The sequence below is a fragment of the Salvia hispanica genome, chromosome 4 (assembly GCF_023119035.1).
Source record: "Salvia hispanica cultivar TCC Black 2014 chromosome 4, UniMelb_Shisp_WGS_1.0, whole genome shotgun sequence".
Classification (NCBI taxonomy): Eukaryota; Viridiplantae; Streptophyta; class Magnoliopsida; order Lamiales; family Lamiaceae; genus Salvia; species Salvia hispanica.
Genome location: NC_062968.1, coordinates 2,210,534 through 2,233,533, shown reverse-complemented (window position 1 = coordinate 2,233,533; position 23,000 = coordinate 2,210,534). Strand labels below are relative to the sequence as shown.

General features: G+C 32.0%; 2 protein-coding genes across 3 annotated transcripts; one reads left to right on the top strand and one right to left on the bottom strand.

Moving 5' to 3' along the window:
* Positions 1-1,046: 1,046 nt before the first annotated feature.
* On the bottom strand, positions 1,047-3,431 carry LOC125223881 (protein DETOXIFICATION 22-like). 2 transcript variants are annotated; one of them, XM_048127194.1, is made up of 9 exons: positions 3,376-3,431; positions 2,888-3,168; positions 2,280-2,821; positions 2,111-2,197; positions 1,984-2,040; positions 1,668-1,906; positions 1,479-1,597; positions 1,319-1,405; positions 1,047-1,240 (listed from the first exon to the last, which is right to left on the bottom strand). In XM_048127194.1, exons 2-9 carry the CDS (start codon positions 3,134-3,136, stop codon positions 1,148-1,150), a joined length of 1,473 nt encoding a protein of 490 aa, XP_047983151.1. In that variant the 5' UTR covers positions 3,137-3,168; positions 3,376-3,431; the 3' UTR covers positions 1,047-1,147. The 2 variants fall into 2 exon arrangements, with proteins under 2 accessions (XP_047983151.1, XP_047983150.1); XM_048127193.1 differs by lacking the exon at positions 3,376-3,431 and adding an exon at positions 3,289-3,362.
* Positions 3,432-7,220: 3,789 nt separating this feature from the next.
* Positions 7,221-11,919, top strand: LOC125185634 (COP9 signalosome complex subunit 6a-like). The gene is made up of 9 exons (XM_048082194.1): positions 7,221-7,541; positions 7,677-7,765; positions 8,201-8,294; positions 9,982-10,043; positions 10,121-10,199; positions 10,303-10,395; positions 10,625-10,725; positions 11,120-11,175; positions 11,657-11,919. The coding sequence occupies exons 1-9, from the start codon at positions 7,307-7,309 to the stop codon at positions 11,736-11,738; spliced, it is 891 nt and encodes a 296-aa protein (XP_047938151.1). The 5' UTR covers positions 7,221-7,306; the 3' UTR covers positions 11,739-11,919.
* The last annotated feature ends 11,081 nt before the right edge of the window (positions 11,920-23,000 follow it).

Here is a 23,000-nt window from a genome sequence, read left to right as displayed (position 1 = left end):
GAGGGATTAATTGTAATTTATGGACTCAATTTTTTACAATCATTACTCTCTCCATCTCATAAAAATAAAGACTTTAGGAGACTTTAGGATGACACAGGTTTTAATACAAAATTGATAAAGTAAGAGAGAAGTAGAAAGAAAAAAAGTGATTAGAGTATCGTTAATGAAAAATGAGACCCCACCTCATAAGAGAGAAAAACATGCCAAAAATGGAAAGTGGCTATTTTTGTGGGACGGCCTAAAAAAAAAGAAAATTATTTTTATGGAACAAAGAGAGTACTGTATATTAGTATTATTGAAATACTATCAACTTAACAATTTAGTTTTATCTTGTGCCATATAAAAAATTTCAATGTTAAAACTTTTGTTTTAATTGGCTCGCTCATAATATTATCGCGTCATAAGTTTATTCTTTCAGTTGATATTCATTTGACCAAAATCATTCTATTTTTTTGTTTTTGTTATTTACAAAAATTACACTTATAAACATGTAATTATCGAAGAAAATGTGATATCTAACATTGATCTACTCTATAGCTAAAAAGGGTTTGTCTTGCTTCTAATAAAACTTGGAAACTTGCATTTTTTGTGTAAATCTCGTAGATTTATTCGAACTTATGGTGTTGATTGCTTATTATGTGATATCATTTTTCGGTCTTCTGAACTCTATTCGATTTTTGTTCGTCAAATTGCGATCCACTCGCATACAACTAAATTGATTGAACTTTAATACCTAAAATCGTCTTCTTCAATGAATATTTTCAATTACTCTTGAGCATAAATATTTTGAATCAATTTATACAAGATATTTTTTTATTTATTTATAAGCTCGAACTCCTCTAATCAGTGCGGTGTTAACTTTGACTAAATCTAGAATTGTCGATCCATGGGCTAGATCACATAACATAATACTTTAGAATGACATTTTATTTTGCTCTAGAATAAATTGAGTAGTATTCATTTTTCTCTAGAATAATTGTTCAAATTTTTTAGAAATAATTATTTAAAAATTAATAGTTAAAAATTGAAGACAGATAGACAAGATGTAGAAGTCACCAAATGATCTATAATACAATGAATATGGGTGTCATTAGCATTCACATCTTAGCACACAACTCAAACTCGACATGTTGCTACAAACCGAAGTCTAAGCTGCAGTTACAGAGTTGTTATTAGACGAGTAGTGAGTAGTTTCGTCTCCCACGAACCTTGGGTTTATTCGTTTTTGAGCAAGGAACACCTACACGGACGAGGATGATAAAGATGAAGATAAAGATGGCGCGAAAGAAGAGACAATGTGTACAATTATAATTCTAACCTGTTTATCCCAATCAATGGTGTAAACCATGAAAGCAAGTATAGTTGTTTGGACACCAATCCCAGTTATCATCCCACTCCAAACACCCTTACCAACGTAGTGTGTTAAGACAGGCAATCAACAAGAAAAACATAAACAAACCTTAGCTTCATCAACTCACCTCAACTTGGAGATTGAACACATAACCAAGTAGGACTCCAAGAGGTACCCCTACCAAGTAATATGAACCGAGGTTCACATACGCGACAATACCTTGTTGCGCAGCTCCAGACGCAACACCTAAATCCCGGAAAAATAACTTTAGTACCGACTGAGACTTTTAAAAAATTTATTGTTTAGCAGGGGTCACCTGTGAGAACAGGCTGAACGCTGTTCAAAAGTACATAGACAGCAACAAGAGGTGAGAGACGTGCAAACGCCTCGGCCACTTGCGCATTCCTGGTGAACAGGTAAGCCACATTCTCCTTGAACATCAGGAAAACAAACATCAACACCAAGCCGATGGACACTGACATCACAAGCGTTGTCACGATAGAGAACTTTGCAGCTCCGGCATCCTTCCTCCCCAGCTCATTTGAGACGCGCACACTGGTGAGACGAGAATGGAATATGTTAGTCCTCAAGTCAACGAGCCAGACGCACACCTTTATTAGAACTATGACTACCTTGCTGCAGATAGGAAGCCTCCGGACACCACCGTAGTCCAGCCAGTGATGATGAGACTACAGGAACGCCACGAATGATCATTTAACAAAATCAACAAATTAAGCGAGATGAAAGAAGAAACCATACCAGATCGAAAGAGCATCAATCGCCACCTCTGCATTCTCCATCTTCCCGGTTAGAAGAATCAATATCATGTTGTAACAAAATTCAAGGCTGAAACCAAGACAAAACACACATGTCATATGGCACATACATAAACAATTTCTATGTTGCGTTATGATAGAAGGAGACTAACCAGATCATCACACCAGACGACACTACAAGCTTGACCGTCGGTCCAAGATCCCTGAACGCTAAGGCCGTGAAGCCTCTCCACGTCTCTTTGCAGCCTCCGGACACCATATACAAAAGCTGGCCTAAATTCATGATCAAGAAAGCCAAACAAGTGGATGACATGACGCCAGAAACGCCAAATTCAAACTTCACAACCAGAAGCCACGATAGAAGCACGTGCGTGAGCAAGGAGACAATTGCATAGCATGACAAGACGAAGTTCTTGCTCTGGGACTGCAGATAGGCATTGCAGTCGTACATTGCACCGTACAAGAAGACGACAGCAATGAACCAGGGAGCGACATCCCCTGCCACGTCCGCAATGTTGTGGTCCTGTCCTAATGCTCTCAGAACCGGAGCAGCAAACACGAACAGGGGCGTGACCAGAACACAGACAACGAGCAAGATGATGCACGATTGCTGAAGATAAATTCCAAGCTTCTCGTGTTGTTTGGCGCCGTATGCTTGCCCACATAGAGTCCCCACCCCACCAACCATGCCTAGCTGCATATTTATAACCAAGAACATATCTTCATTCTGCCACAAACTAAATCAACTATGGCTCAGTACCTGAATGCCAAGGACAAATCCGAAGAGCACGGTGAAGACGAGGGCGTAAGCAGCAAGGTGTGTGGGGCCAATGTGGCCCATAAAAGACTGGCTAACTACATGTACACCAAATGTTGAAAATGGTGTTAGTATAGCTGGGCCAGCTACAATCAAGACCTTTTTCATCTCACTCCATATTCTCTTCTTCAAAGATGACTTGGCTTCGTCTCTGGCAAAATCCAGCAGACTTTCCTTCATGTTTCCTTCCATTCTTTAGTGATCAAGCTATTGCTCTTACCCTTCTGCAATTTATACATGTCTGATGCATTAGTTTTAACATAATCACATGTGATTAGTGATTACACAAATTAATACAATTTCTATTCTTGCTATATATCAAACAGACATACACACACACTTACAGAAACATTTAAACATGCTTTCACTAAAGAGAAGGGATAAATGAAGATGAAGAAATCAGTGAAATGAAATGGAGTCAAAGAACTCACCTGTAATATCTTGTTTTATTTTTTGAGAGAATCTTGTTTCTTACTCTCATTGTTTTCTTTGTAGTGTTTATTTGTACAACTTTGTATTTAGAGTGTCAAATAGTGTGGTTGGTAATAAGAAAACAAATTATTTATTCATATAATTATAAAGTATGTGACCCACAATTTATTTCACATTTTGATTGGTATGTTTGATTTTTGTGACAAAGGGAATCTGCTTAATTTTTTATTCTAGGAACTGTTATTTAATTCTAGACCTAGTCATAATCACTCTCACCTGTTCTATACTACTCCTCCGCCCCTCATAATTTGTTAGCATTTGACCTAACACGGGTTTTAAAAAAATATAATAAAAAGTGGGTTGAAAAAATTAGTGATATATGGATCCACTCTAAAAAATGATAAAAGTAAAAGATGATAAATTGTTAGGGATAGACGAAATGGAAATAAGTTAAGATTTTCAGGAATGGAGGGGTACTATATCTGCATTAACAAATTAACAACTTACAAAATAATTCAAAACGTGCTTGATTCACGCAGTAACAAATTAACAATTTACAAAATAATTCAAAGCGTGCTTGATTCACGCACTAAGTATATATGGTTGGGAAATGGGCTCTAAATATTTAAACTTTAATCATTTCATTTGTTAGGTTTAGTTTAAATTTTAAAATTATCATTAATACTCTTCCTCCGTCGTTAGGAGTCTCACTTGTTAGCGACGCGGAATTTTAAGAAATGTTAAGAAAAGTAAGTGAGAAAAATTTAATGGAATATGAGTCATACTTAAATATTTTAGTTCATGTAAATAAAATGTAAGTGAAATGAGTTAGTACTATTTATAATAAAAATGAACCGAAAATCCTATACACGAAGAACTAAGATGTAAAAACAGGATTGATATTCGTAGAAGTATTACTTTAAATCATGGTGTGAATGTTGAGGAACGAGAGTAATGTCAAGTAAGTAAAAATTTAATTACTTTAATCGTAAATACTTGTAATATTCATATATTTATCTCTATTATACACTTATCTCTATTATACACGTAAAACATTTAAATTTTAAACACTTAGATCCTTATTTAATTTGTAATTGAATTTCAAATCTAAAGCAGCTTCATGGAGGATTTGAATCTGAGACTTTTTGCCTTGGATATTAACCTCTCTACGGCTTGGCCAACTCACATACACCTCTTAGATTCTTCTAGGTATGATGGAATGCAGTGACAGATCTAGTATTCGAAAACGGAGGGGGTGGAATATTTATTACTCCCTCCATCCTGCAATAAGAATCACATTTTGTCATTTTGGTACGTCCTACAATAAGAGTCATATTTCACTTTTACCATAAATGGTAAGTAAGTCTCATATTCCACTAACTTACTTCACTCACATTTTATTATGAAACCAATATAAAAAAGTGGATCTCATATTCCACTAACTTTCCCAACTTACTATTCTTTACATTTTTTAAAACTCGTGCCCACGCCAAATGTGGCTGTTATTATGAGATGGATGGAGTACTAGTTAGGTTTAGGACGAATATGACTATTTTTTCGATCTTCGAGGCGATGTCTGATGCAAACAGAGGGGTGGACATGAGAATTTTATGTCCGGATAAGGAAAAACTAGTGCCCACACCATAAGGAGGGAATGAAATGAGGATTAGAATGGAATGACAATTTGATTCTTATGTTTGGTAAGGACAAAGAATACAAAATGAATGAAATTGTGTTCTTTGATTGATTTCATTCTATATTTGGTAACTACAAAGAGTGGATTTATGGAATGAAATATAAATAATTAATTATTTTAGAATTTAATGTCAATTTAAATTAAACATTATTAGTGGAATTATTTCCGTAAAAATTATTTTTCAAACAAAAGTTTATAATATTTCATGCACGCTACTTTAAATTTAAGTCCACATAATACAAAACAATGTGTTTAATTTTTGTTTCAATTATTAAAAATTTTAAAATTTTAGTTTTATTATAAATTGAATTAAAATATAATAGTACTATATACTAACATGTTAGTATAATTTTGCCAAAAGAAATAAGAAAAAAGAAGAATGAAATGAAATTGTCATTCATCAGCTAATTCAAATGAATGGATATTCTTGTTGGGAATTGAACGGTAATTCCTAAAAAAAATATATCAAACTAAAGAATAGAATGAAAGTTGAATATCATAACATAATTTCTATTCCTCCATTTCAAAACATGGTCTGACTATTTTTTACTTTCAATATTTTTTTCTTAGTTATTGTGAGATCGCTTAAGGCCCAAAATTGAATCCTGATACCCGAACCAAATGCCTCGGCCTGGTGCTCCAAAATGCATGGTTAACAAATAGGGATAATATAAGCTGGGATATACAAAATCTAAAATATGATCTGGAGTGGACCGATAGAAAATATAAAGAGATGACAAAATATTAATAATAGTAAATATTAATAATTTAATACATTATTAATAGTAAAATAACATCAACAGAAAATATTAATACATTATCAACGGATCGGCGAAACCGGCCGGTCAAACTGGTAACCGGTTTTTACTTTACAAAATAATTTTTTAAAATTTGTTGTTGGCAATACTTAAACTCATGACCCTCTTCTTTATATACCAACCATTTTACCACTCCACCATATGACCATTTTGGAATAATATGAACATTAATTTTTCTTATACACTAAAAATGATATTTTTATCCACATAAAATAATAGTAATTCATTTTAATTAAGAAATTATAAATTATAATATATATTTTAATTATGCTTTAATAATCACTAGATTTTTACAATATACTTACGAGTTTGTAATTACATATAAATTTAATATGTTTTATACGTCCATATAATTTATTAGTATTACTTAATATTAATATTTTTCTTGTATTATATATTTTATTTATATACACTAACCATTGGTATTAATTTTTTTACATAAAATAACTAATTATTCATGTTTAATTATTACTTAATATAATATTTTTTTTTCAATACATTTTTTTTAGTTACAATTAAATTTATCTATTTATATATAAAATATTAAATTTTTTTATCTACAATAAGCAATGAATCATGTATTTAATTTTATTTACCAACAAAAATATTTATGAAACTTAGTCATTTACTACTAAATTTTAATATTTATATTACAACTAAAATATAAGGTTAATATTTTTGATATATTATTGCTTATATGTAAATTTAATATATTTTTCATATTGTATACTTAATTATACGAACAATAAAACGGTTCGACCAGTGATTGAACAGGTTGGACCGGTTGAACCATGAACTAGTAGCTTCGCCGGTTCACAGATCGATCCGGTTTTTAAAACATTGGTAACAACAAGGAAGATAACCCCTCTTTTGAGGTGACTCGAGAATTTATGCAACTTTGTTTTGACAGTTAAAATAGATAGAATAAAATAGGAGGAAATAAAATAGACATAAAAGGATTTTTATTTTTAGTAATAAGTCATTTGGGATAAATCTAAAAGAAAAGTGAGTCATCTTCGGTGGGACGGAAGAGTATTTTCTAAATCATTGTTTTGTCAATTTTTTTTGGTTTAACCATAAGTGTATCGAACCCGCATTCGGCGGAATCCGACTAATCCTGCTACTTCTAATAGAATTGGATTATCACACAAGATTAAATTTGACTACGTTACTTTTCACGGTCGAAAATATAAACCATAAGAAAAATAATCAATAACTAGAGTTCATAATTTTCACAATTTATTTTATATTTATAAAATATACGTACGAGATTTTGGCCAAAATTTAGGGTATTAATTAACAATGGCGAAAAAAGTAAAAACAGAAACAAAGAAAATAAAGTAAAACGAAAGTCTGTAAAACCCTTCTTTTCCGATTTGAATCAATCAAACCAAAGGAAAAGGGGAGACGGAGAAGATGGCGTCGTCTTCGAGCAGCGGGCTTACCTTCAAACTCCACCCTCTCGTCATTGTCAACATCTCGGATCACTTCACTCGAGTCAAGTCCCAATCTCATCCGCGCCGCGTAGTCGGTTGCGTCATCGGCGTCCAGCGCGGCCGCACCGTCGAGATCTTCAACAGTTTCGAGCTCCTCTACGACGACTCCACCCACTCGCTCGACCGCGCTTTTCTCGAGAAAAAGCAAGAGCTCTGTGCGTATTATCCCTTTCCTAAATTACATTCCTGTTTTTGAGATTTTAGTGTGCTAGTTTCGGCAGTGCTCACTGATTAGGGCTTTTTTCGGGGTGAGGGGATTAGAAATTACTGATACCTGATGTGCTGAACAGATAAGAAGGTTTTTCCTCAGTTCTATATACTTGGATGGTATTCAACGGGGAGTGATGCTCACGAAACCGATATGATTATTCACAAATCTGTAAGCTCTTGAATTTTACTCTACATGTCTATGATTCAGCAATTTTCTAGTAATTGATATCATGACCTATGTTTTCAGATCACTTTCTAACCCTAGTATGTGAAAAATATTAAAATTGAATGGGATCAGAATGTATCATCTGAAGTGCTATAGGTTTTTTTTCATAAATTTTTCAGTAGCTTTCGCGGTGATACTCACAAATGCGGCGAAACACTGTTTCGATTTTATATTTTATTGATCTCCATACCTGCTGTGTATATCTTCAGACTTTCAGAGTGAGACTGATAGTATTCTGAACATAGCTGCAATCAGTTGTATTAGAACAAATAGTATGAGTTAATTGTCTAAGCTGGCATACCTTACATTATATGCTTTCATTGCACAAGTAAAATTCTGTATATTACCTGATTAGTGAGAATCATTTGTTCCCCACAGTTAATGGATATCAATGAGAATCCAGTTTATGTTCTTCTAAATCCTGCAATCAATCCTGCCCAGAAGGATCTGCCGGTTACTATCTATGAAAGTGGTACGCATTTATCGTCTGCTGTCACCATTTTGATTGGGCTTGATGTTATAATTTATTTATATATATTCAGTGCTTGGCGATGAGGAAGAATTCCTCTTATGTGTTTGTCGAATTCTGTTTCTGAGGAGTAGCCTGCGGTGTAGATTTACAATGTTACATGACATACGTTAACCACATTGTTCTTGTATAGATGCCTTTGACTCTTTATTCAGAAGTCGCCAGTTGTTGGGGATTTCTTTTTTTTTTTTTTATAAATCAAATAAAATAAATAAAAGTACAATTATAACTTGGGTATGCCCGAGGGATACAGCCAACTAGTCAAGCTAGCGAGCTGGGGTGGGGAATAACAAATACAACCGAAACTTGGGCATACCCAAGGGCTTATATCAAGCCAATGTACATCAACTCATTCTAGAAAAGGAGTCCCTAGAAAGCCTAATGGCTTAGACAATCGTCCTTGCCATGAAGAGGTTTACAAGGTAACATAGGCATACCCGCATACCTATGTGAGATGGTCCGGACCGACCCCTAATCCACAAAGAAGGGCCGTCCGAAGATGGAGGTCGGGCCTCATTAAAACCTCTCGAGGCAAAACCCAGTGGGATAAAATCCTCAAAAGGAAAAGGAGTACCCGGTCGGCTTGGACAAACTGTTATGGCTCGGATGATGGGGCATACTGGGGCCCAGCGGAACTTTTGTTTATCACTAAATTAAAAAATCCATACCGGTGTGCACGGAAAACTAGTGACCTTTTGTGCTATAGGGGAGTCCGTACCCCGAAACCACCCAAGTTTGCGGCGTTACGGACCAGCGATTCAGTAAATGTTTGCTGCGCCAGGCTAGTGTATACTCTCTTGGGCTGGGACATTCGAATTTGTCATAAACTTGGAAGGCCATTCCCACGGATGTTCGTCCCCACGAGGCCAAACAAAAGAGGCGTTCATTAAACAATTTTGTCACAAAATAAAGGCCATCCTACCAAGGGAGATTCTCCTTTGGCAGTGACATACTCACACACCAAGGCAACGACCTTGGGACCCATCTTATTACACAAACTGTTAGTGGGCTAATGTTGATACAACCAAATCTTCAGGAAACAAAGAGTAAAGGGTAGCATGAGTTACCCTTTTTACCATTGGGGATTTCTTATTTACTCTACAAGAAGCAAGTAGAGCACCTGCTTATTTATTTATTTATACTATTTTCCATTTTTACACTGCCATAGAGAGAGGAACTCAGGACATATTGATTGATATTTGATATAAAGTAAAAATGTGTATTAGGTAAGGGTTAGACATATGGCCAATATCTAATTCTTTAGGCTTGTGATCTTGTATGAACTTTAAGACTGCCATTTAAATCTAGCCTTATTGGAGTGTTAAAGTGAGTTAATTGCCTGCAATCTGCCTACATGTGGATGATATATTCTAGCTCGAATTTAGATAACTTCTACCCTTAGCTGTTTTCATTTCTGTATTAACAGTTTAGGACATTGGCAAATTGCCTCATATAGGCAACTAAAAGATTGCTAATATGTTGGAAGTAAATTTGCTGCAATAGAGTAGGCCCCTTGAATGTACATCAAGAACTATATGTGAGATCATTGATTTTTAGTTTAACTCCTTATTTACTCATGAGCTTAATTTCTGTTTTTTACTGTCTTTGTTCATGATCATTACCATTCAAGAGTTGCATGTAATTGATGGCAACCCCCAGCTTATTTTTGTTCAATCAAGCTACACCATTGAGGTATGTTTTGTTTTTATAAATTGAATACTGAGAAAATTTTAGCTGTATGCTGCAACTTCTTTTTTCTCTTTTACTAGACAGTGGAAGCAGAAAGAATATCTGTTGATCATGTTGCCCACCTTAAACCATCTGACGGGGGTTCTGCTGCAACTCAGTGTGAGCCTTTCACTATCACATTAATTAAATCATCATTTTATATCACTGTTTTTCTTATCAAGGATGCATAGGATTTCAACCTCTTTACCTTTAATATTGCCAGTGGCTGCTCATCTTACTGGTATACATAGTGCCATCAAAATGCTAAATAGTAGAGTCAGAGTGCTTCATCACTATCTTCTAGCCATGCAGAAAGGTATGTCTGTTTATTTTCTAAAATTTCAATTTTCTAAATGGAGAAGTCATCTCATTTTCTGTTTTCGTTGGTTGAGTGAAACAACTAGGTTCAGTTGTTTGAAAGATGTCTGTAGCATGATCTTTTATCTGGAAATTATATGTATTGTTGTTTGGAGTATGGAGAAAGTCTGATAGATTGTTAAGTGCTCCATATTTAATCTTTATGTTCAATTTACTGCTGCTTGCAGGTGAGATTCCCTTGGAGAATTCATTGCTGAGGCAAGTTTCTAGTCTCTTGAGAAGGTTGCCAGCTATTGAATCTGAAAAATTTCAAGATGACTTCTTGATGGTGAGTGCATCATGTAGTATTTGGTTATGTTTCGAAATTCTTTTTAGTACCATTCACTTTAAATATGATATAGCGTAGGTCTTTTTTTTGTTTTTTTGAATATACCTGTCAAAGCTGCATGTTGTCCTCTAATGACTTGCATGATGCTTATCTCATACAAATTCAAACTGTGGAGAGTATAGGAAAAGAAGGATTTCAAACCTCTCAAACTCACCTTTTTTTAATTTATGTTTTGAAAAAAGATCTTTCCTTAATTAACGAGGGGTAAGTCCGAACTCTCCCCATGAGAGTAGGCTCTTTGGCTTATTTTGATACTGTTATATATCAATTTGTTTACTTAATTCATTTTCTTCTGCCCGATGCTTTCATAATGACTTAATGTTGTTATTTCCAGGAATACAACGACACATTATTGATCACATATCTTGCCATGTTTACCAATTGCTCAAGGTATGGCTTTTATACCTTTTTCCTGCTATTATCTTTTCTGAATAATACTTTTAGTCGTGTATGTACTTTTGAAGCAGGATACATTATAAGATTTGACATTGTTAGGATTAGTATAGATTTGGTTAATCTTTATCCTTACTTAATGGTCATATCAAGCGGATTGTGTGGCTGATTCTGTGTTATGCTATTAGGAGAGATGTTTGGAGTCACCTGGAATCCTGGATTGGTTTAATGCATTATGACTTATGATTTATGAATGTGTTAAAAGCTTCTACCATGACCTCGATGCTCGAACTTATAGTTCATTCACCACTTAGTAGTTTAACTGCAGTTGTAGTCTACCTGATGTATCATTTCCTGGAAACTCACGCATTCTTCTTGTGGCATATATAGAAATTTGAACTAACTATAATTTGTTTCTAACTGTAAATAAAGAACTTTGATGTCAGCTCTGATCATTGGCTGTAAACTTCTTATGCAGTACAATGAATGAATTGGTGGACAAATTCAACACTGCTTACGACAGGCATAGCCGAAGGGGTGGCCGGACTGGTTTTATCTAAACGTTTATTTTTTTTCGTTGCCCTTGTTATTTATTAATTTGACCTCTGAAGAATGCAGACTACATTATCTAGGAATCTATCGCAAATATAAATGAACCCAGAGGTGATGAACATTTGAATAGTTTGTCTGTGTTCATGCATTTTTGTTTTCCAGACATACATATGTAGTTTGCCATTTTCATTTTTGTTTATACTCAGATCAGGTAGTGAATTGGCATTAAATCCATGAACAGCAGCAGTATGTTGAATCAAATATATTATTTCAATCTGAGTATATGTTTTAGAGAGTACTAAATCACATTGTGGTTAAAAAATACTGTTCAACTTTGAGAATTGCAATCGAAAACAAGATGATAATTAATGAATCTATATAATTGTGCTCGAGTATATTTTGACTTTATTATGTAATCATATGAGCTTGAATTGGACTATGGAATTTATATCATAATTATAGCTTTTTCCGTCGATCGGGTAAGATGATTGAAATTAATGGTTTTGCTGTTTCGATTGGTAAAGAGAAAAAATTTACCTTTCAATATAATTATTTTAAAAGACGTGATGGAACAAAAGCATCCAGCTCTTTCAATTTTTTTTTAGTAATAAACAATTGATAACACTCAAAACAACTTAACGAATAGTATTAAGAAATATCTAACATTTCACGGTGAAACCAACTCTTTCTTTATTTATGTTGTTAAATGAGTTTTTCATTAGCATGCATGATTAATATAATTTCTAAATTTTAAAATTACCTTTTGTTAAGCTCCTAAGCTTGCAAATAATTACTCACTTCGTAAAAAAAAATAGTCCTATGAATAGACGACACGAATTTTATAAAAAATAGATAAAGTAAAAAAAAAGGTGCATACAGTATGAGAGAAATAGAATAAGCAGATAAAATAGTGTTAATAATTTGAGAGAAATTTTTAATTTTTTGAAGAAATTAATTTTTGTGGGTAAATGAAAAAATGAGACTATTTTTTATGAACTGATATATTTTAGTATTAATGTTCAACTTAGTCTTTGTGGTTTATGGACTCTTTTTTTTTTTCCTTCTCATTTTATTCTTAAATGAACGGAACATTAAAGGTTGTGTCATAGTGGAATCAAACTCGATACCTTTGGCTTCAAGCATTCAATACTCTATTACCAGGCCAACATATTATAAATGCACACTCCATATGTTTCTTAGAAATATAAACTCTTTCCTTTATAGTCTGTTTTTTAAATATAGAAATTTTCCATTTTAGTAAACTTCTTTCTCTCTAATGAGATGTGACTCATTTTTCGCTAACATACTTTTTTCTTTTTATCTCTCTCTTACTTTACCATTTTTGTATTTAAACTCGTGTCGTTTCAAAAGTTCATATTTTTAAAACACGAAGAGAGTATATAGTACTCCATTCGTCCACAAAAAATAGTCGCATTTGTGGATAGCACGAGTTTTAATGAATAATTGGTAAAGTAAGAGAGAATGAGAAAAAGTAGGTAATGTATGGAAGAGAGAAGAAAAAGTGAGTAAAGTATTAGAGAAAACTTTACATTTTTAGAAATAAGACTATTTTCTGTGGACATCCCAAAATGGCAAAATGAAACTATTTTTCGTAGATGGAGGGAGTATAAAAGTTTATTTTTTATTATAAATAGTGGCATGGCCCCACATTCCACGAACTAATTTCACTCTAATTTAATCTAAAATTAATATACATAAATGAGATATATGTAACATTGACTTTTTTCTAGCCACGGTTAACATTTAAAATTTGGGCTAAACAAATGAAACTACTATTTGCAGATAAAGGGAGTAATGTGCTTTGTCTTTCTTTTTGACAAGAATGGGTAGCTTACTTCACTAAATATGTACTACTCTCTCCGTTCGCGAATATGAGTCTAGTTTTTCTATTTTAGTTCGTCCGCGAGTAGGAGTCCCGGTTTACTTTTACCATAAATATTCCACTAACTCATTTCACTCATATTTTATTTAAAACTAATATATACTAGTGAGATTCATATTCCACTAACTCATTTCACTCATATTTTATTTAAAACTAATATATACTAGTGAGATTCATATTCCACTAACTTTATTCCACCCACTTTTTTTAACATTTATTAAAACTTGTGTCGCCAAAGAATGACACTCCTAACGACGGACGGAGGGATTACTAGTTATTATAACTATGTGGAACTGTGAATGCTAAAATTTACATCTTGATTCAAGGGAAAATGTGCATCGATTAATGGATGATTAATTGATTGTTTCCACACATATATGTGTGACCATTATTCTTTGGTTGAATTTAACATCCACATCATATCATATAATCATACAACTATTACTTTCAAAAATTCAAATCGCATAGTGTAATTTCTAGGGTTTAGTTAAGCTGTCATCGATGTCTCGTAAACCAATGATTAGGATTTGAACAAGTGATGAGTTTTTGAAACTTTATGGTAAAAATTGGACGGTAAAGATTCTAAATTGGTAGCAGTAAAAGTCATTAGTAAAGGTCTAAATATATTATCATAATAAGAATTTTCAAAGTAGAAGTTATGGCCTATGGCCTATTGCAAAGGGAGGTTAATCATGTTTACATTTATTGATACACGAGATAACGTTGATATAAAGTTTAATTCACATCAACAATATAATCTTTCTTTCTTTCTTTTTTTTTTCTTTTTGCATCTCAACATAAACAGTAATTTGCCATAATTAGACCCGCTCCAATATTAAATAAATAATTTTGATGGTACCTCTACTTTCATAATTTCATGTTATACCCAAGGGAATAAAAAGACCTTTAACTCAATTGAGGTGACACTACTACTATTATTTTTTTTTTTTGGTTTGACCACAGGTGTACTGAACCTACCTTCGATGGAATCCGACTAATCCTGCTCTACCGGATTTGCGGATTAAGGCCAAAAGTCTCCCAGCGGGTGGTGGGATTTGAACCCGTGACCTCAAGGTCACCAGCTGCCAACTGCGCTACAATCTGTTGGTCACTACTACTATTATTTGATTGAAAATAATAAATATTTCGATAATTAAATTTAATAGTGTGTGTGTAGCAATTTTTAGTCATGGTATATTTTAAGGGAAAATTAATTAAATGAGGAAGTGAATGAATCAACTTTTGGTGCTACACAAATTCTAAGATGAATCAAAGTAAGTTGGACTAAATGACTCATCAAATCAGTGATGATATATTTTTCATTAATTTAGGTAATAATTCGGTCGGTAGCAATTGTCAAAAGTTTAGAAAAATTAAAGGACGAGGGTCCCAAAATCACGATTTAGTTGGTAGGTCCAAACAAAGAAAGATTTACCCCAAGATTTGAGTAATTAAACATTATAAAAACAATTCCCTTCCCACCTATTTATTATATGTAAATATCTTTTTTCTACACATAAGCATCCATTATCAAAACATGTTCTTTTATGAGGAAGGGAAATGGAATAAATTTTAAATCTTTGAGAATGAGACCCTTTTGGTTGATTTTTTCAAATTAGAAAAATGATATTCCAAGATTTTAATTCATTAATTAGTTGTTCTGAGTGAGATATTTTAAATTCCCACTTTATTAAGTTATAAAAATGGCTACTTTTATAGATTTATGTACTGAATTACTAATTGACTATATTACTCTAATGTCTCGATCATATACAAAAAAAACACTTGCACATTCTAATATTTTTTACGTGCATGTGTTTAATTTGTACTTTTGCATAAAAAAATTAATCATTTTCAACTAGAATAAAAAAGGAGATTCTTCTATAATACTAAATGTAATACACTAAATGACACAGTGAATGACGAAACCCAATTAACAATGTCACACGAAATAAATCCAATTATCATATTCCATTTTGTTTCAGTCACGGGAGAGAAAATCGTATAGTATATTTGGGTCATGTGAGTATGGTGTTAGGAAATAGAAACTTGGTATTTCAATTAATTATTGATGCATCGTTGGTTGTGTTTCGAATCCTTTGCAGCAGGCCGACATCATGTGAGAGGATTCAATCAGATTATACAGTGGCCCGTTACGAAGAAGATCTTAACCCACTAATTGTCAGAAGCCCATCTTCCAAGACCTCATACTTGTCCATATTTTACTTTCGATGCTTTATACATTTAAGAGTGTATATATCTATTTGATATATTCCATCACTTGAAGCAATTTGTCAGACCAAAGTATGGTACTCTACTATAGAGGCTAATGTAACAATACGATAAATCAAAAATCAATAAGGATTTAAGACTATAATTTATTGATTCATTTTACTTATAGATTAATTTATTGATTTATTTTACTTATAGATTAGAATATAACTCTAAGACGATATGATTGAATAATAAAGGTACTTAATACTTTAATTTAATGCGATAGTAAAGTCGTACTTCCTCCGTTCCCTCATAGTTGAGTCATTTTTCGATTTCTGGAAGTTTCTTCATAGTTGAGTCATTTTCATATATAGTACTCCCTCCGTCCGCGATTAGGAGTCCCGGTCACTTTTTATAATTTTAATCGAATTTAGGTTAAAATTGAAACCGAAAAACCGAAAACCGAACTAAACTGAAAAAACCGAAATTTCAAAACAAAACCGAAAAAAAAAAATAGTATATTCTAATAGGGATGTAATCAATTGCTAACTAATTACTAATCTCAAATTGAGACCAATTTTCAACCATTAGATTAGAAGATCTTGTGATTAATATAATGTCAAGTGTAATATATTTTAAATTTAAATAATTATTAATTAAATTAAAAGGGTATTAATGTCAAATCCTATATGTAGTAATTATAACTAACTACTTTCTCTCTCCTCAAAATCATCTCAAATCTTTAAATTTACGTAACTCTCTCAATTTAAATTATTTTTTTCGCAAAAAATATATCAAATTAAAGATAATTTAATAAGGATTCCAACAAGATCTCAATTGCATATGTTCCGACGATGTTCGGGTGATGAAATTTGATAAATTATATTTCAATTTTTTCGTACATGTTGATAAGCCAGCTTTTATCAACAAATGCAACAAAAAATCTCAATATATTGTAAGCAAAATCTCAATATTATGCATGTCCAATCTCAATAAAAATGTGTTGATATTTTCTTGTCCTTGTGTTGATATTCTAATGTCATATTGTTGATATTTGTAATACACAATGTTGATATAAAAAACACTCACGAAAATTATCATATGATAACATAATGACGATATTACCCTTTTGTTGATATTTTGTCTACTATTTATTGAGATTTTGTGAGCTTTAATCTCATCCATTCATTTTAAAATCCAAGGGTGGAGATTTAGTCTTGATTTTGGATTAGGGTGCTATAGCCTATAAGCATTAGAATAGGACCCTATTCTAATATATCTAATTTATTTTATTTTATATATACTAATACAATATAAATATATATAATATAAAATTAATATAATATATATAATATTTATTATATAAAAATATATTAGAAGAATATATGTTATATATATGATATAATATACTAAATTAATAGGATAAAAATATATAAAAATATATTTAAAATATAATTCGGTTTTTCGGTTTTTTTTTTCGCCCAAACCGAACCGAACCGAAAAACCGAAAAAACCGAACCAAATTTCAAAATTTCGGTTTGATTCGGTTCGGATATTCGGTTTTCGATTATTTTGCTCACCCCTATGCTCCTCCAATATTTAGAAACACAACAGTCAAATCATCTAAGGACAACTTAATAGCCAACCTCAAAAACATACTTGAGACTATCTCAAGTCTATATACACAATACCAACAATCCAATATAAAATTTCTCCATCACTGAAGCAAAATCGAAGCCCTACAAATCATTATAAATCAGAAATCAGAAATTTCTACCGATCAAAAATAGTGTATTTGAAATTCCCATTTGAGCAATATCAAGAGGCAACGATATTGCATCCTATTTAGCAAAGCACAAAGATTAGTCAAAGTGGGATTATTTCAATGATATTCCATCGCAGCGTTTTAAAATATTGAAGTAGTAGAAGGCAATATGGCACCAAAGGATGCGCTACAGAAACATTAGATGGTTAGAATTATAAAAAATAACCCTATAATTTAACAAGTGATTCATGCGTTCTCAAATTGCACTGACATTACTTGTTGTGTGGAAAGGGTGATGGCGCCAAGGAGACTCTATCTAATTAATTAATTTCAAACTTTTAAAGTTTTAATAAACAATTGGTAAAATAGAAGAGAGGTAGATAAAAAAATATAATTGGAGTATTGTTAGTGAATAATAAGGTCAGATGAAGTATTTGATTTAGGATTTATTAATTAAACAAATTTTAAATATTTTTTATATTTTAATAAAAATAAGATAAACGTATCATAGGCTTGTGTTAAAATGACAACCCCTCTTAAAGTGACACCGTGACACCACTTATACAACAATATTATAAATGTTACACAACAATCTATAGATTGTTGTATAGTGTGTCGGATATTGTTGGACAAGAAAAATTGTTGTATAAAAAGCAACAAATTGCTGGCTGAGTTTTTCAGATTTTTTTTTGACACGTAGCATCTTATTATTCGTCCACGTGTATAAATGATTGGCTAAAAATGATGGTATGGTGTTATTTTAAAGGGTTGTGGCACCCTAACATATCACACGTATCATATTTTTATAATATCATCTTATAGTCTAGTTTTAATATTTAATCTTATTTACCAAACAATTATATTATTAATTTAATCTTACTACTTTTATCTCAATTCATTAGAGATTAGTTTCATTTTCACTTTATAAATACGCTAACAAAATTCAACACAAGTCCATTTAAACGATCACTTTTCTTCATCGTGATTCAAACGCTATCCAAAAATAAGCAACTTTCAAAAATCAAAATAAACAGCTGTCCATTTCAAGTCACGGCAAATAAATTTTATTGCAACACGTTGTAGTAAGGTCAAACAGATATGGGCCCACTTCCACTCGTGTGGTGTGGGCCCACTTTCCTCCTATTGCGAAACCAGGTTTTGTGGGGGCGACGGCCCAAACCACGTCATTTTTCGATTATTTAATTATGACTAATCAAATACCTTAATTAATAAATATCCTTCTGATTAAATCCCACCTCCCCACTATTATTTGCTTGCCTCTTAGTCTTACCAAAATAAATTAATAAAATAAATTAATTACTACATGAAAAAAGTTGGAGCGATTTAGTTTATTGGAAATCTTTGTCAAAATTCATAAGGGCGACTTATTGATAATGACAATTCTACCTAAATAGCAACTATTTTTGTTTGCATTCATTTGAAATACGATCAGAAGATGTAGCACAATCAGAAGCATTGAAATATAATCAAGTGGAATAAATGGACATAATAGTAGTTGTTCTAGCCGACCAATAAGTAGGTAAGATTTCATGTGTAATTGGCTGAATTATTTCTTCATTTCTAATATCCATTTTTTTTATTTTTAAGTAACAAAAGGTGTGTATATCATGTATATACTGTTTACAATGTCAGCAATCAATTAAAAAAATAATCAATATGACAATAATGTATGCTTATAATTAACTATATACTGTATTACTCTCTCCGTCCCAGATAATTCATCCCAATTTTCCATTTCGGTCCGTCCCACATAATTTGTCTCATTTCACTTTTATCATTTTTGGTAGTGGATAACATATTCCACTAACTCATTTCTACTCACATTTTATTATAAAACTAATATATAAAGTTAGGACCCACGTTCCATTAACTTTTTCAACTCACTTTTTATTACAATTCTTAAAATCTGTGCCCGATCAAAGTGACTCGAATTATCCGGGACCGGGGGAGTAACTTTTTTACTCCCCAAAAACTACTACTCCTTGAATTAATCATTATTGTATACATACCTCTGGGTATATGCAGTACGCTTTAATATGATAATACATTTATATGATGATATATAATATTGTCTCTTATAACAACAAAATATCATGCATCATAAAGATAAAGTAATTATATTGATTAATATGATAATACATTTATTTATACGTATATGTAGAGGTGTGTTAGGGTGCACCACTGTTAAAGTGACAATGTGACAATAAGTAACATGCAATCTACAACACATATGCAAGCAATATGTGATACAAAGGCAAGCAATTCGGTATATGGTTTAAAGCAATATGAGATACGAAATCAAAGCACTATGGTGACATCATTGTTGAAATGACAATCTAGGCAAGTAATCTGCGATACATAGACAAACAACTCGGCATATGGTTTCAAGCAATCTGCGATACAAAATCAAATATAATCAAGCAATCTACGATACGTAGGCAAGCAAGCATGCCACGTCGCAGGCTAAAGCTGAATCTGCTCATAAATCTAACGGTAGTCCTTAGTGGTACAATGTGATCTTAAATGCTGTTGTTATTTTAACACAAATCCATACATATATGTATATATGTACGATATGCGTTAATATGAATGCCTTCTATGGAGTATATGATAATACTACCTCCGTCCCCCAAATATTGACATACTTTGACCCGACACGGGTTTTAAGAAATGTAATGGAAAGTGAGTTGAAAAAGTTAGTGGCATGTGGGTCCTACTTTTAAAGTATTACTAGTTTTATAATAAAATGTGAGTATGAAAGAGTTATGGAATATGGGGGTTCACTACCAAAAATGGTAAAAAGTGAAGTGTGTCAAACTTTCAGAGACGAACCGAAATGGTAAAATGTGTCAAACTTTGAGGGACGTAGGTAGTATTATTTTTTATAACAACCATGCATGATATCACATAAAGATAAATTATTTATATTAATTAATAGGAGGGGAAATTCTAGTACTACAGTTTTTTTTATCTATTAGATTCGAGTCTTAGCTATCACTTTTTATTGCATTAAAATATCTAAATTGAATGAAATTTTCACCATCTAAAATCAAGCAATGCAACCAATTCTTGTTTTTTTCTAAATAGAACGAGGGGCCCATTTGCAATTTCCTTTTTCTTGTTGATTGAAATAGTGGGTCGCTTTTCTTAAAGGAAATAAAAAATACTCCTACAAAATAAAATAAAGAACGGTGCAAAAATCAGCAAGTTTTCATTGCGTGGATTCCGCTTCTCCTTTTTTTCTCTTTAAAATACTCTTATAAGTTTCCGTTAAAATGACAATCCTTCTTAAAGTGATACCATGACATTACTTATACAACAATATTATAAACGCTACACAACAATATTCAATACAGTAGGCAGCAATCTATAGATTGTTGTCTAGCGTGTTGAATATTGTTGTTCAAGAAAAATTGATGTATAAGGTATTAAATATTGCTGCCCGTCTCTTTTTAATCCTTGAAAAAAAAAAATTGGCCACGTGGCAGCTTATTAATTTTAAGGGGTGGTGGCACCTTAACACACCCCTACTCTTATATTTATAAAATTTAATTTCTATTTAGAAAATGACAAGTCCATCTCACCAACAAATTCAGAAACTGACATTTTCTTTTTCTTATACACAAATATATATACAATTTTTGTTTCCATCTAACCAAAAATCACTATTTCTGTTTTTGATGAGAATCTATTAAAAGTGAAAGGTGTAAAGAATACGATTCACTCGTGCGGTGTGCTGTGGAAAGAATACAGACAAAATGTGCCCTATCTCAACTACATATATATATGCATACAAAATATTTATGCATATCTAGAGAGAGAAAATTAAACTATAAATATTTAATAAATTTACAACATCAAACCCTAAGTCCCGCGCCCCGTGCCTAATGTCACATAAGATTATTAATTTATAATGCAACCACTTTCCAAGAATTCTACCTTAAAATAAATAAATAAATTTTGTCTTGCCCATTATAGGGAGTATAATATTATGTGGAGAAAAAACTGTAGAATTCCCAAAACTTTGATTTAATTATAGTGTGTTTACAGTGGTGGCAGACTCGAGATTTATTACTCCAACGACCACTTTGAATTGTTAATTAATTGTGGATTAATTAATTTCCCTTTTAATTTTTCTCAAATTTGATGGATTATTTGCTATATTAAATGTATAGGATCTTGCTTAAATTCTTCTCCAAAGATCACGCACGCATGCTTGTATTGACCCCTTTTTCAATCTAAAATGTTTAATAAGAAATTTGAAATGGTGTTAATTTTGTAGATAATTATGAATTAAAGTTTGACTTATCGACTTATTCATGGACTTAAATTATACGTTTTGTTTTACCAACTTTATGCGCTTGAAGATAAGATTTTGTAATTTTGTGATAATATAATTAGTTAATACTAACATATCCATATTATTATTATTATTATTATTATAAGTCATACACTGCACAATGCCAGAAAAATAGGTTCATCAATACTTTAATAGACCAAATAGTTTGCATAAATGCAAAAACTCAAACCACTCTTTTACGGAGTAAATAAAACATGGAGTACTATTTATTACTACTTTAATTCACTCAATCTATAGTCCAATTTGAATCGATTGCATTGTATGTGCCTAATGATAACTGAATTGAGAGGGTTGTTTTAAAAACCATAGTATTAATTAAATCAATTGTATGTTTATGGAATTATGGTAATGATAAATGAATTGTTTCAAAAATAAATACTACTCCTTACTATTAAACTTTTTACCATAACCCAAATAAAATCAAGTTAATAGCATTCAGATATTATTATTGTTAAAAAGATAAAGAAATATGAAGGACTTGTATTTCTACACAAAAGAATCACCGCAACTAAAGGTAAGCATTCAGATTTTCGATCGAATTATTATCTAATTTGAACCAATCCAAAAATCTCAAGTTTTATGAAAAAATGAATCAAATCCAATTTTAATTGTTTGAAAAATCCGAAATCCGAACTACAAAATCCGATCCAAAACGAAAAAAATCCAAAATTGCATAAAAATAATGTAAAAATAAGAAAAATTCGAAAACCCCAAACCAAAAAACCTACTCCACAAAGTTGTAATTATATAAACTTATATTTCAGATTTATTTAAAATTTGAATAGAATTAGATTTCAAAATTCTATTTCATTCGAATTAGATTTTCAAAATTAAGTAAGTAAGAAAAAGACAGAAATAGAGGAGTCTGTTGCAGTGGAGAAACACTCAGCAATTAAATTACATGGTGACGAAGACGTAGATTCCCCGTAACCCTTTCCTCTTCCTCTTCCCCTCTTTCTCTCTACATTCTACAGTCACAGAGAATCAAATCCCAAGTTTGACCACTA